The sequence below is a fragment of the Sus scrofa genome, chromosome 14 (assembly GCF_000003025.6).
Source record: "Sus scrofa isolate TJ Tabasco breed Duroc chromosome 14, Sscrofa11.1, whole genome shotgun sequence".
NCBI lineage: Eukaryota > Metazoa > Chordata > Mammalia > Artiodactyla > Suidae > Sus > Sus scrofa.
Genome location: NC_010456.5, coordinates 29031052 through 29046256, shown reverse-complemented (window position 1 = coordinate 29046256; position 15205 = coordinate 29031052). Strand labels below are relative to the sequence as shown.

Here is a 15205-nt window from a genome sequence, read left to right as displayed (position 1 = left end):
GGATTGGTGTCTTCCAGGTCACTAATGTCCTCTATCCCAGGACCAGCCGTGACATAGAAGCAGAATGGAGTGGGTTTGGCCTTCACAGTCCTGATCAACGAGTGCTATAATTAAGTTATTCTGAGACAAATAGCTGAACAAAGATTAAGTGGACTGAGCCTGTGGAGCTTGAGTATCTAGGTCTCCTACACCTTATTATGTGTAGTTTAGACTTGAATTTTCTGAAGATGTAGTGAGATCAGCGAGGAGGTACACACTGCCTCTGTTTTATGCCCAGATCATTGTGGCCTGCAGGGAGTGGTGGCCTTGAACTTCCTAGCCTTGTCCCTTGGCAGCAGGCAAACACCAGGGACTAGGACAGCCTTTTCCATTTATTTTTTTGCTGTTGCCAAGGCCTGTAGAAAAGGGCCAAGCAGAGGTACCTTGGTGTTGTACTGCTGCCAAATTAATATCTGAGCGAGCTGATTTCTGATATTTCCTGATGGTTTGTAAGGAGGAGGAATTCCTAGTCAAGCTGAGAACGTGTTCCATGTTCTCGCTCCATGAATAGGCACATCTGTTATGTCTGGCGCAACAATGTAAGATAGAACCGCATGGCCTTGGACTGGAAATCACAGTCTTGCAAGAACACGTTAGTGGATTGCTGCCTAATGGGATAATTTCTGAATCCTTTATAAAATGTCTGTCTGGTAGAGAATTCTTTCTTATAGTGTTCATCTTTTGGTTTTCTCATGTACAAAACTTGAACTTAGGGTTATTTTGGAGAAATTTGGGGGGCATTTTTCTTAATCCAGAATAATGATGGCTGATGATGAAAATTACTAACTACAGGTAAGTGTTCATCTTACAGTTTGTTCACATACTTTCAGCTTTTAAAAAAAAGGTGGGTTTTGAGATGAAATTTCAACCCCCTTTTGGTTTTTGGATCCTTTTACACTTTAAAAAGTGTTATAAAGCACCTCAAAGAGCTTTCTGTCTGTGTGGGTTATAGGCATCGATACTTCTAATAGAAATGAGGACTAAAATTTTTCAAAAATATTTATTATTTTATTTAAAAATAATGACAGAATCATTACACATTAACACAAATTACATTTTAATGAAAAACAGCTATTTTCTGAAACAAATAAATTTAATAGAAGTGTGATGATATTTACGTCTGCTTCTGTGTTCAGTCTCTTGCAGTATGTTGTTTTGGTTGAAGTAAAGACATCCAGCCTTGCAGGCAATGGAATTGAAAAAGGCATTGCAGTGGCCTTTTCAGACAATTGTGAATTCATTTGTGACACGATACCAAAACTTGACAAGTATTAGGTTCCTACATGTTAGTGGCAGTGTGCAGTCTGAAATCCTGTCAGTGAACTTTTTGTACACTGTGAAAATCCCCTGGTCTCTCGCACTTTGACCAGATCTTTTGCCCACAATGATTTATTACCTCACACAGCGGTCATTTGGACCACATTTGTTTACCTTTTTTTTTGCAGATCCTTCATATGTTCATACGTTTCATTATGGGTAATGGCAAAAATTCGCAGTTAGGAGTTCCCATCATGGCACAGTGGAAACCCGAATCTGACTAGGAACCATGAGGTTGCCGGTTCAATCCCTGGCCTCGCTCAGTGGGTTAAGGATCCGGCATTGCTGTGAGCTGTGGTGTAGGTCGCAGACGTGGCTCAGATCTGACGTTGTTGTGGCTGTGGTGTAGGCTGGCAGCTACGGCTTGGATTAGACCCCTAGCCCGGGAACCTCTATGTGCCACTAGTGTGGTCCTAAAAGGACAAAAAGACAAAACAAAACAAAAACAAACAAACGAAAAAACCGCACTTGGTATTGCTGTCAGTCTCATCAGAAAGGTCTTCAGGCATTAGGAAGCTGTTGAGCTCATGGTGACAAGAGTTTTCCAGAATCCCAGTTTTCACATGAAAACTCGGATTTGACAGTTGGCAATAAATACCATCAGTTTCCTGTTATCTGAGGATCTCTGCCCAGTACCCAAGTCTGCATAGCAAGTGTGTAGTCACTCAAGTGAAAATGATGTCTGTCAAAAAGAAGAGTCTGTTGAGCTTGTAGCTCAGGCAGTTACACAAGTGCTTTTCTTTGAGGCAGCCATTGCACTTAGGTATGTGACCTGATATACTTCCCATTTTAATCTAGAATATGCTAAATACACATTAAAATATATTTGTATGTATTTAATATCAATGTAACAAATACTAAACATAATATATTTAATATAATTATAAATGTAAAATAATAAAAGGATCTAGATTTAATAAAATTCCTAATTTTATATTGCTGCTTTAAGGATGTTCTTAAGTGAAACTTTTTTAAGCTGTGTGTTCATGGAGATGAAGAATACTTTGACTACTGGTATTGTTTGGTGCCTCTGACATAGGGTTTTGTGTGAGGAGTCAGCAGGTTTACCAACCAGTGCTTTACATCCTCAGTGCAAACATCAGCACAACATTTGACAAAAGCTTACAACATCTTGGTATTATTTTGAATATCATTTTGATCTTGTTTTATATGGGTTTTGGAACTCCCCAGAGGCTTCAATTTTTGAGAACTGCTGGTCTATGACAGTAACTGGAAGGAACTGAGCTTACTGAGGTTAGATAAGTTGTTCAGTATCCCACACTTGCAAGTTGTGTTTCTTTGCAAGACACTCAGCTTGCAGCTGTTGGACTGATTTCAGCCTGCTGACCCTATATTTGTAGGAATGAATGCTTTTGAGGGGGAGTAGATGGGAAGGGCCCAGTAGTCCCTGGTGTCTTAAAGTGGACAGGAGCACACGTTTATATATCCTATCTGACCCCTGAAGGTGTCTGTTGTCTTCACGCCCCTTGCTGGAACATGGTTTTAAAATGAACCAGGCCATTTGTCAGGCTTTCTGCTTACTGTGTTTAAGAGCCTTAAACCTGGTGTGGGTAAGGAAAACAGAATGTGAAGGACATGTTTAAGAGCATACCTTTAAAATTTCTGTGGATAGCGGGGACAGAAAAAAAGGAAGAAGGAAAGAGATGGATGCCATGGCAAACCCAGCTTATTCTGAGCTAGAAAATTGGATAAAAGGAGTCTTTATGGAAAAGAATTTCCTTGTCATCCTGTAGCCAATATTTATTAGTATTTCCCCCAACTCAAGAAAGGGTGTAAATAAAAACCTGAAACCATTTAATAGGCTACCCACCTGGGTTATTAATTCTTTAACGCACATTTGAGTGCAGCCTTTGAGACACACACAGTGTTGTTATGTGCTAGTGACTCGGGCAGTGGGCACAAGGACCCACTTCCTGCCTTTGTGGAGCTTATATCTAGATGGCCTTCAGTCAGCAGATTATTCTTAGCAATTGTGATAAGCATGTGGAGAACAGGGATCTGAGTCGGAGGGTCCTCAGCTCCCTTACTCAGGAAGTGTTTCTCACTTGGGACGTGATAGAGAGATGAGGAAAATCTGTTACGGTGGAGACGATGGTGGAAATGTACTGTTTGCACAGTGATCTGAGGAGGGGGGTAGTACAGGCCGGTTTTACGGTCAGGAAGCCGGTATTCAGGTAGTTCAGGAAATGGTCTGGGGCTGCACTGTTAGCAACAAGAATGGGATTTGAGCAGAGGCAGTCTGATGGGCTGAGCCTGGATCTGTTCCTTTTCTCTTGACTGCTTAGGGAGTGTGAAGGTGGGTCTGGGGCTTGGCTTCCACCAGGGGAGGATAGGGCACCCTGGTTTCCTGCTGCGTAGACAGGGAGAGGTGATTCCTGAACAGGAACTGAGGGTGCAGTCAGGAAAGGGTGGATGTGGGGCGGTGATGGGACAACTGCAGGTTCTTGAAGCCACCCTCTGGTGAACAGCGTGTCTTCCCAATGTTGGATGGCAGGCAGGGTGAAGAAAGAACAAAGGGGGTGTTTGTGGAGCTGAGGTGTCTGCATTGTGTCATTCACTTTCATAATAGCCATGAGAGAGAGAGGTGTAAATACCATTTCCCTTTATGTTTGAGGTAACTGAGTCTTAGGCTTAAATGACTTACTTAAAGTTGCACTGTAGTAAGTGGGAGAGCTGCAGAGTATGTGTTTGTAGGGTAACACGGTTGGCAGAAACTGCTGCTTCTCAGGTGAGAGGCGGCTTCAGTGGGCTGGGCTTTGGAAGGCATGCAGGCAGCTGGGGCTGCAGGGACTCATGCTCTCAGGAGCAAGCTGTTGGACTGATGGCAGGTTTCACAGGCTTTGATATGTAGAGAGGACAAGTGGAATCCTTTTTCTTCGAAATATTTTCTGGCTGTAAGGACTTCTGGATGAGGGTGGAGCATTTTCTTATCCTTGGCCCCCTAGAGGGCATGTAGTCTGGAGACTTCTCTAGCAAGTGAGTCTTTGATGGTTTATGATGGTTTGGGGAGATGTTACATTTGTGGTTGCTGTGGAAGGAGAGTGGCAGGAACAAGAGAATGGAGTTCGGTGTGCATGTGTTGTGGGGCACCCTGACCTGTTCCTGTCTGTGCCACACAAGCAGGCCCTGTCCTGGCCCTGCAGGCATGGGCCACGCTCCTCACGGCCAGGCTGTGAGGGAGATAGATTCCTGTGGCCAACTTGGCCACAGTTCAAGCTCAAGCTGCACATCAGTTAGAGAGCCTCCCCTGGCCCAATTTTAATCTCATTTCCAGATGGAACATTCTTTTCCAGTGCTGCCCACTCCCCTTTGACTTCGAACCTAAGAGTTTTATTCTAAGAAGACGTCCTTGCCCATATACATGAAGCCATAATTTGGTGGAGCTAAGAGAGTGCAGAGGCCCCCTCCACCCCCACCCCCAGCTGCTGGCTTGCCGTCTACATGCTGAACTCTCACCTCCTACAGGTTGCCATCCTGGTTATCTCTAGACACTTGCTGTTCCCTAGGCTAGACCCCTCTGCCCTTTTACCCTGTGTGGCTAACTAAGTTAATCCTTTTGGTTTCAGTGTAAAAGCAGAGCCTACTAGACATCTTCCTCATCATCTGGAGACTAGTTAGGATGCCTGTCATTTGTGCGGCTGTGTCCCCAGGGGCCTGCTCTGCCACAGCACCAATTGTGTGATGCTAGAGCTGTCACCTTCCCTTCTCAGACCATAAACCACATGAGGGCAGGAACTACAGCTGTTATCTTTACCCTAGAATCCTCCAGAGCTTAGCCCCTGCTGCCTGACAAATACTGGGGGCTAAATGTTTATGGAATGTGTGCCTGCATGCATACATGTTCCAATCCTGCATCTGAGTTCAATTTCCAGGACTGCTACCTCAAAACACCTTTTTCTAGGCCTGTTTCTGGGTGGGCTGGATTCTCTGAGTATCACTTATGTATCAAACTCTATAAACAAGCATGGCATGAACCAGCATGTCTTAGGGCAACTGGAAACACAGGAATCTTCCTAACACTTCCCAGTGATTGAGACCTAGAAGATTTGGATTTTTTATATTTCGTAGTGACAATTCTAGGACATTGTCCTCTGAACTAAGGCACTTTGATTATCTTTGAGAATCTTCTCCAGGCCCTGTGGCACGGTTACCTGCTATATATATATGGGGAAGACAAAGCATGTGGCCAGTTCAACCCATTGCAGTTATTGTTGGTGGGGGTGTTGGTTGGGGCTGGCGGCATAGGCATATCTTCTTTCCTGTGTTTTTTTTGTTTTGTTTTGTTTTGTTTTGTTTTTTCATTTTTGTCTTTCCTAGAAAATGTGCAGGACAGAACTGTAAACCATGTGTTCTGACATACCTGGTTTTGAATAGGAAGTTAGTTTGATCTCTGCGGACATAGATTAAGTGATGTATTAAAGAGTCTGCTACTGTAGAGTGGGATTATTTATACTTAATGCTTTATAGGAGCCATGATACTGTAGAAGAACCTGCAGCTCAGCATGCAACGGCAGCCAGCCTGATGCATTTGTGCAGAGTCTGAGGGTGAGGCTTCTGGCTGCCAGCTCCTTAACAAGTGTAACTGATTTCTCTCCTGCTGAGTCAGGGTGACAAGTCCTGATTTCATGGCCAGCCTGTACGGAGCGCAGTCCAGATCTGAGTCAGCTTTCTGGAGCATCCGCTGGTCGCTGTTTGCTGACCTGTGCCTCTGTGTTGGGTGGTGGGCTTTCCTCTGGGAGCCCACAGTGACACCTCCCATTGGCCCAGCAACAGGGCCCCAGAGGACGATGACTCTCAGTGTTGGCTGACCCACTCCCCTGTTCTCCAACACCTGCCTTCTGGAGACTGGGTCTTGTTTAGGAGAGGGACTGTGTAAAAGAGAGTAGTATATAAAAGGCATAGACAGAAGTATGTTTAAATAATCCTACTTTAAAATTCACCTTCAGTCTTCCCTCCCCAGCACAGCGTCGTGAGCTCCTTCCCAGGGTAAGGGACTGTTATCATCAAGTTCTACAACAGATTCAGGCTGAAGTTTGGAGAGAAAATTTCTATCTCCACTCTCTAACTTCCTCCTGACCATGGCTGCCTGCAGGTATGATGAGAGTGAGCTCCTCTCCCTGCAAACATATCTGCCTGCGAGGAAAATCAAGGCCACTGCAGCAGATGTGGTGCTTCAGACCATTACCTCCTGATTACATGGAGTTGAATCTGTGTGTAGAATTGGGAGTGCATGGCCTGATCAGTCCTCAAAGGGCAACAGCTCTGTTCTCCCAGCCCAATAAGCACTGCTCCCCTTGTCCTCTGAATGTCACTGTCCCCTTCTCTCAGTTCTCCAGTGACATCTGAGGTATACACATCATCACGTGCTCAGGATTGATTGGGGGGAAGTCATAGCCATTGCAGGATTGTGTCTGTTTAGTTGTTCCACCTCTATGCGGTGCGCCTGGTTCTGGGATCTGTCTGTTTTTGCAAAAGGAGTAGAAAAGGAATGTCTTCCCAGCATTAACCAGTTTTGTTTTCCTGAAAAATGACATATGTAAAAGAAGATAAGACTATTTTATTCATCATTTATCCATGACCTAGATGGAATAGTTCTCCCACATTTGCTTTATCTGTACTTGTAATTTTGGCCAAAGCATTTTTAGACACATCTTAGACATCATGTCATTTCATTCTTACAGACTTAAGTATACATCCCTAAAAATACAGACGTTTGCTTAACATAACTGCAAAGGCATTAGTGCACCTGATACAGTGAAGAGTATTCTTTGTGCAATCTGAAACCTAGTCCCTAATCATATTTCTCTGGTTGTCCCTGTTAGCAGCTGGCTTATTGAATCAGATTCCAAAGAAGGTAGGTCCTCAAGTTACATGTGATTGTTATGTCTCAGGTCTCTAATCTAGAGCTGCCCCTCCCTCACTGTATACCATTTACTTGTTGTAGAAATGGGCAGTTGTCCTGTGGCCTGGCTACATTTTGATACTGTTCTGCTTGTGTCCTGGTAGTTCCTTTCTCCCTCCTAGTTCTTTTGAATAAAAATGAGTCCTAGAGGTGTGTTTGGCAAGAACATTTCAGGTGATGCTGTGTGCTTCCTGTTGCATTGCTTCAGGAGGCGCAAGGGCTGGTTGTTCTTCTTGGAGTTATGCTAACATTGGTCAGTGGGCTCAGGGGTTGACAGCCTGATCCTGAACATGTGAAAAAGTTGATCAGCCTTTCTTCTGAAACTGCACCCATTTCTTACCGTGGTCTGAAGCGGGCATGTTGTTAAGGCTGCACATTTACTGCTGGATTGTTGTGTTATCCAGAAAGCTGACTCACAGGAAGGACAGGGTGGATGCTCAGTTCTTTCCTCTTAGTTGCTGAGTTTCAGAAGAGGTGAAGTTGGTGTCTGGTTGGTTTAGTCTGGTGCCTTGAGTCTCTCTGCCTCTGTCCCTCTCTTTCTCTCAGCTCCTGCCCACCCCTTGAATCATTGTGAACTCATGGGGGTTTGTATATTTAGTGTGTTTCAATGGATTGCATTCATTGTTCCTTCTGATATTTAGCTGTCCCATTTTTGGCCGATGGGAGTCTCTTCATAAATTGGCATCTGTGTTCTCTTGGCTTGACTCCCTTGCATTCTGGCATAACAAGATGTCCCAGGCTCATTTTATAAAGCACTGCTCTGGCCTTGAAGCCAGCCTTTCGGCAAGGATCCCTGTGCCATTTGGTGGTAAAGGAAATATGAGGGAAGGGACCATTGCTGTTGGTTGTCATTGCTTCCAGGACTTTCTGGTGGACAGAGGTTAAAAAAAAAAAAAAAAAAAAGGTATGAATTCAAACTGATACTTCTCTATCAGATTTTTATGTTATAGAATTTCCCTCTTAATTTTGATATTATATTTGTATCTCATTTCTTTTACCTTGAATCTTGGCTCCTAACAGCATTCACATAATAACTTATTTATATTATCCTACTTTATAAAAACACGAACATTTTTATAACTGAGCTAAACTATTGAAAGAGATTTGACTTCTTTGCGGCTCCATTTTTCAACAGAATGCCCCTCTAAGTGTGTATAGTCAGTCTGCTGTACTCAAAAAAAATTTGTGGATATGTCACCAAGTTGAAACTTAAAGTTCATTTTCTTCATTTTGTTCTAAAAATCTAGGGATTGTTTTTCTTTTTATTTATTTTTTGAAAATATAAACATTTCTATTTTCCAAAGTCAAAACTGTGTAACAAGTTACATTTAGAGAAATCTTACTTCATCCTTTTCTACTTCTTCCCCTGTAGATAGCCCTTTAAATTCCTTCTGTGTTAAATAGAAATAGACTCCCAGACATAGAAAACTTGTTATCAAAAGGGATAACGGATGGGAGAGGGGAGAGATAAATTAGGAGTTTGGGATAACATGTACACACTACTGTATATAAAATAAGTAAACAACAAGGACCTACTGTATAGCACAGGGAACTCTACTCAGTGTCTTGCAATAACTGTAATGGAAGAGTCTGAAAAGGATTATATATGTGTATATGAATCACTGTATATTTGAAACTAACATTGTTAATTAACTATATTTCAATAAAAATTCATTTTGTATTATCCTTCTCCATGTTTACTTTTATACTCATGTAAAGAAATATGTAAATAATTCATATTCTCCTTTTTTACACAAAAGATAGCATATTTTAAATATTATTTGATTCCATGCTTTTTTTTTTTTTTTTTTCCACTGAACAGTATTACCTGGGTTCGTTCTACGTTGGTACATAATGCTCTTCCTCATTCCTTTTTAAAGCGGCCAAGCAGTGTTTCATTGTAAGGAAGTCTCATAGGTGATTTAGCCAGTCCCCAGTGGGCCTTGGGTTGCCTGCAGATATGCTCTGACAAGTACTGCCTCACTGAATAAACTAGGGCATCAGTCATTTCCTATTTTTGTCAGTACACCCCTGGGATAGATCTCTAGAAGTGTGATTACTAGGTCAAAGGATATGTAATTTTTCAGACATTGGCACACTCTCTCTCTATATATATATAGATATATATATAGCTGAAATTTTGCTTATCTAGTTGAATTTCGTTTTCCTAACACTTCCACCTAGAAACAGTCCAACTTATTTTGCAATTTTATTTTTATTTTTTATTACTTAATGAATTTTATTACGTTTAAAGGTGTACAACAGTCATCACAACCAAATTTTATAGCATGTCCATCCCAATTATTTTGCACTTTTAATGTTAAAAGAAATCTCTTTAGTCTCTCATGTACCCTGCCTTTGTATGGAACATATAATTGAGAGTGATTTTTTTAAAGATCTGTTGATTTCATTAATTGAAGCATCACTTATTAAGTATAAAATACAGGACATGAAAATATGACTAAGACATCCTAAACCTCAAAAGGTTTCAGATTGAATATTTGGGATGTTCTTGTATTTCCTCTCCTATTTGGTGTGTATTTTACTCCATGTTGGTTATCAAAAGTCTGGTAATAAGGCACTGAACAATGTCCCTTTATTCGCTGTGCCAGGATGAAGCAGGGCATGCCTGCAGGAGAGAGGGGTATCATAAAGTACTCTGTGGTTGCTTTGAACGAATATTAATTGAATACCTCCCCAGAATATAAAAGTGAGCAACACAGAGTTCCTCCCTCCTGGTGTTTATATCCTAGTACAGGAGCAAATCAAAAAGCAGGGAACAATAAGATAATTACAAATTCTCTGTGCTTTGAAGGAATCAGGTATGAGATTAAAATAGCATCTTCCCAGGGGCCTTCTTTAGGTAGAGGAGAGGCAGCTGACATCAAGCCACCTGTGAGGTCGGGAAGGGTGGGACCATGGTTATGTGGGACCTTGGGCCTTAGGTTAAGGATTGGATTTTAAGTAGATCGGGAAACCATTGAGGACAATTAAGCAAGGGAATGACATTTGATACTCATGTGTCGTATATTTATTCTTTCTTTGGATTGAAAGGCTGCTCAATATTGTGTTTTAGCTCCAGTAGCAGCAACATTGTTCCTTCTGAAGTTCAAAGTGGAGTGAGTTGAAGTTTTCCTTCTTGCTCCTTTATGCAGGACAGCTGCTTCTCATACTTGCATATAGGTCGTCTGAGGATTTCTTTTCTTTTTCAGTAGTATATCCATGATGTGGCTCAGATGGTTACAGTAAGTGGTTGTTGTTGGATGATGTACTTGGGCTATGAACAGGAGCATGATATCTACAAATTCTCTTCTTCAGACCTGCAAATCCAAGAGACACATCTCTCTGGAAGATAAGAGCTCCATCCTCAATATCAAGAAAGGTCTGTGCTACTGTTGTCACATTTAGATGAAATTAATTACAGAACCAACAATTTTCTGGACAAAAAAGCATTTTCAATGTATGTATTTACGTTTCTGTTTCAGGAGACTGGAGTGATACCTGTGGAGGGAATCCTCACAGGGAAAGATTGACACACCTGGACCTGAGGAACTTGCTTCCTGGGAGGGCTCCTGTCTGATGTGCAGGAGGCAGCATGTCATTGTGACTCTGCAAGGGCGGGCTCCAAGGGACCAAGACCAGCACGCAGTATCTTTCCCTCTGCTCCAGGGGACGCTGTGCAGGCCTTTTTCTGCAAGTGAGAAGTATGAGATTATTCTGCAAGAGGAAGATTCCAAGGGCTTAAAAAACGCCAAGATTTGCAACTTGGGAGCGCTGTGGAATGTTGACAGCTCAGGATCTAAAAGAAAGTTCTGTGTTAGTGAGTCATAGAGTTCATGTGGAAGTAAATGTCACTTTATAATTCGTAATAATACTGAGTGAGGAACACTATGCAGGAAGAAACCTTCCATAGAAAGACAGGCAGGGAAAAGCTTAGGCTGCCCTTAAACCTCCCAAATAGAGCAAGCCTGAGATAAACGGCAAAATGGCCAAATGAGAGACTCTGTGAAGTAGCAGCCCTGTAACTGTAGTAGTTATAAGGAAATCTTCTCCTTTGAATCACGATACCAAATAGGAAACATGATCTACAAGTGCCCCATGTGTAGGGAATTTTTCTCTGAGAGAGCAGATCTTTTTATGCATCAGAAAATTCACACTGCTGAGAAGCCCCATAAATGTGACAAGTGTGATAAGGGCTTCTTTCATATATCAGAACTTCATATTCATTGGAGAGACCACACTGGAGAGAAGGTCTATAAATGTGATGATTGCGGTAAGGATTTTAGTACCACAACGAAACTTAATAGGCATAAGAAAATCCACACAGTGGAGAAGCCCTATAAATGTTATGAGTGTGGCAAAGCCTTCAATTGGAGCTCACATCTTCAAATTCACATGAGAGTTCATACGGGTGAGAAACCCTATGTCTGTAGTGAGTGTGGAAGGGGCTTTAGCAATAGTTCAAACCTTTGCATGCATCAGAGAGTCCACACCGGAGAGAAACCCTTTAAATGTGAAGAGTGTGGGAAGGCCTTCAGGCACACTTCCAGCCTCTGCATGCATCAAAGAGTCCACACAGGAGAGAAACCCTATAAATGCTATGAGTGTGGGAAGGCCTTCAGCCAGAGCTCCAGCCTCTGCATCCATCAGAGAGTGCACACGGGGGAGAAACCCTATAGATGCTGTGGGTGTGGGAAGGCCTTCAGTCAGAGCTCCAGCCTCTGCATCCATCAGAGAGTGCACACCGGGGAGAAGCCTTTTAAATGCGATGAGTGTGGGAAGGCCTTCAGCCAGAGCACCAGCCTCTGCATCCACCAGAGAGTACACACGAAGGAGAGAAACCATCTCAAGATATCAGTTATATAAGCGTTTTGCTAAGAGCTAAAAATCTTAAAACCCATAAGTGCCACTAGGAAGGAAACCCTGTAAATACCTACATTGACCCAAGAAATTTTTACAGCAAGCCCCAGCAGAACATCGTTTTCCAAGAGGCATGTGTGAGGTTGGTTTTTTGAATTTGTGTCAAGCGTCTTCCACACCTTGACTTGGAATCTGGAATCCCTCCGAGTGTTTGCCCAGGACAGGCTGTGAGGTCCCAGTCGTGGGTGCGCGTTTCCTGGGATTCTGGCACCATGCCTCAGTAGTTGAAGTACTACACAGGAAACCATGATCATTGCCCAGCCTCCTGAGTCACCTCCTGTCTATGTTTTACCTGAACGTTACCCCACATACTCCCCCATCCTGGGAGCTTGTGACCTTCCTTCTCCTGATACAAGCCTCCTGGTGATTGCGTTTGAAAATGGCCAGCTCCCATTAGGTAGTGCTCTGGTATTTCTGAGGTTAGCACTTGATTCAGCCTCTTACATATCTGTCCATATATCCCATTATTTCTAAACTCAATCTGTATGTCCTCAAAATACCCATAAATATCCACCCCTTCCTAGATGGCATTAAATTTCATTTTAGATGATTCATAATTTCCATTCACTTTGCCTATCAGAGAAATCACTGGCAGACATACATGCCCTTGAACTTTTTAATTTTGTGAATTCTACTAATCACTGTGTCTCTGTGTTAGTCTGACTTAATTTTCTAGTGGCTACATCGCATCTTTTTAACTTGAATTTTTTTGGAAATAGCTGAATGTAAATAGGGAGGAAGGAGCGAGCAAAGTTAGAACTTTTCTCCATCTAGAGCTGCCCTCTTGGGCTGCTTTAGCACCTCTCCATCTAGAGCTGCCCTCTTGGGCTGCTTTAGCAACATGGAGGCTGCAGGAGAGATGGGTGGTCCCAGGGGTCGCCGGTAACGGTTAGACTGTTTCTGTGGTTTGGGGCAGTGACGTGTAGCAGTCCTCGATGCCCTTCATTGAGGGCTGCATATCATGATAGGTCCTTTGTAGGCACGAATGTCTCTGTTAATCCTTCTTTTCTTTGCTCATTCATTCAACAAGTATTTATTGAACACCTCCTAGGTGCCAGGCACTGGGCTCGGTGCTGGGAATACCACTGAGTAAGGCAGACAGGGGCCCAGCTCTCGCGGAGTTTACTGCTGGTGGTGGAGACAGGCGATAAGCAAGTAAACAAATAAATAATGTAGTTTGAGATAGTGATTTAAGTGCTATGAAGAAAATAAACTAGGGCGAGGATTTAGAGTGGTGGGGGGTGGGGGCGGGGGGCAGCGTTAGGTGTAGTGGTCAGGGAGGCCTTTGAGGGCGGCGCTGGGGCTGGCAGAGCCTGGGCCTCGGGGGGATAGGAGGGGGCCAGGTGCCGAGTGTAGGAGCAGTGGGGAGGGGAGAGGTACTGAGTTGCTCAGTATCCTGACGTTTATAGGCCTTTTTTTTTTTTTTTTTTTTTTTTTTTTTTTGGGCTACATTGATATTAAAAACTCATGTGGAGGAACTCAAGGAATGTTCAGAAGACCAAAAGTCCCCAATGACAACAAAAAGCAACTAATTTTTAAATTTGTTTCTCTTCTCATTCCTGTTTTCATTGATTTCCCACATGTAGTCCTTTTGCTCAGGAAGTCTTTGGGGAAAATTAAGGCTCTTTGAAGCTCTGAAATGGGTGATCAGGTTAGCGGTATTTGTCCACTGTCTGAGAGGTTGGAAAATAAACTACCCAAAATAGTCATCGAAATACTGAAAGCTTGATTTCTCCATATTTGAATTAATTTCTTCTGATTGACTGGAAGGGGTTTTTGTATAACTAAAATCTCAATGCATAAAGATTTAAAAGGAGCACATCATGCAGTGGGTGAGCCATGAAACTAGAGATGGGATTTGGGGGTAAGTTTGTTACCGTCTGAATTTTAATCCAGACGTCTCTGTTAACATAAGCCTTTGGGAAGTCGCTTCTCAGACGGTTTCTCCTTGTTGCCAAGAGGGCTGGCTTAGTTATTTGATAAAGCCCCTTCCAGGCCCGAATTCCTCGACTATGATTTACTGTAGTGTCTTAACACCCTCTCACGTCACAGTAGTGTGGAGCATTAGAGAAAAGCCTAAACTTTTAGTTGCTAGAGAGCCAGTTGAAATATCATTGATAGAATTTTAGTTTTAGGAAAAATTGGTTTGATTTCTAGCTTTATTACTATTAGGTATGTGAGCTTGGGCAAATCGCTTAATCTTTGAGTCTAGTTTTCTCACTCATGAAATGAGGATATTAGGCGAAATGATTTCTGAGTTTCCAGCTAGTCCTAGAGTTCTATATTTCTACATAGTTGAATTATTTTATCATGCTGTTGCTGGGGAATATGACTAACACTTTTGAAGCTACTAATTTTATGTCGAGCTTTAAAGTCCATAATTGTTATCTTCAGAAAATATTATTTGACCTACAGTATGTCCAAATCAATTTAATAAAATCACTTTATAACAGGGTTCTGTGCTTGACATGCAGTTGTGTGGATTCAGTGGTTGTGTGTGTGTGTGTGTGTGTGTGTGTGGTGGGGTTGGCTTGCGTGTTAGGTCTAGGTAACCATATAATGGAGTTGGGTGGGGGTGCTGTTAATACTTAAACAAGGACAGCAGGCCTAACTGGGACTGGCCCAGCAAGCCAAGTTGTGTGGACACCCTGTCCCAGCATTTGACCAAGAACAGTCCTGAGGTCTGTGGCAAATGAGCTCATGGCCCTGAGAGAACAGGGCCTGCTCAGCTGTAGCTGTGTTTCCACAGTGGAATACAGGCCTAAAGGGCCCCATGTCATCTGCTTTTTTAAGTAAAAACCAGGAATCCAGATTTGCACATAAGATTTAATGATTTTATTTATTTATTTTTTTGTTTTGTTTTTGTTTTTTTGCCTTTTCTACGGCCGCTTCCGAGGCATGTGGAGGTTCCCAGGCTAGGGGTCGAATCGGAACTGTAGCCACCAGCCTACACCAGAGCCACAGCAATGTGGGATCCGAGCCGTGTCTGCGACCTACACCACAGCT

At 42.7% G+C, this 15205-nt stretch overlaps 1 protein-coding gene across 15 annotated transcripts in view; it reads left to right on the top strand.

The window, feature by feature from the left end:
- ZNF664 (zinc finger protein 664) overlaps nucleotides 1-14654 on the top strand; it is a 37320-nt gene extending 22666 nt beyond the window's left edge. For 9 of the 15 annotated variants that reach the window (XM_021072245.1, XM_021072242.1, XM_021072238.1 and 6 more), the window contains 2 exons: nucleotides 10598-10661; nucleotides 10765-14654. In XM_021072245.1, the coding sequence (XP_020927904.1) occupies nucleotides 11360-12145 (786 nt within the window). In that variant the 5' untranslated portion in view covers nucleotides 10598-10661; nucleotides 10765-11359 and the 3' untranslated portion in view covers nucleotides 12146-14654. Of the gene's footprint in view, nucleotides 1-10491; nucleotides 10662-10764 lie in introns of all 15 variants that reach the window. The other 6 variants (XM_021072249.1, XM_021072246.1, XM_021072244.1 and 3 more) reach the window with 1 other exon arrangement.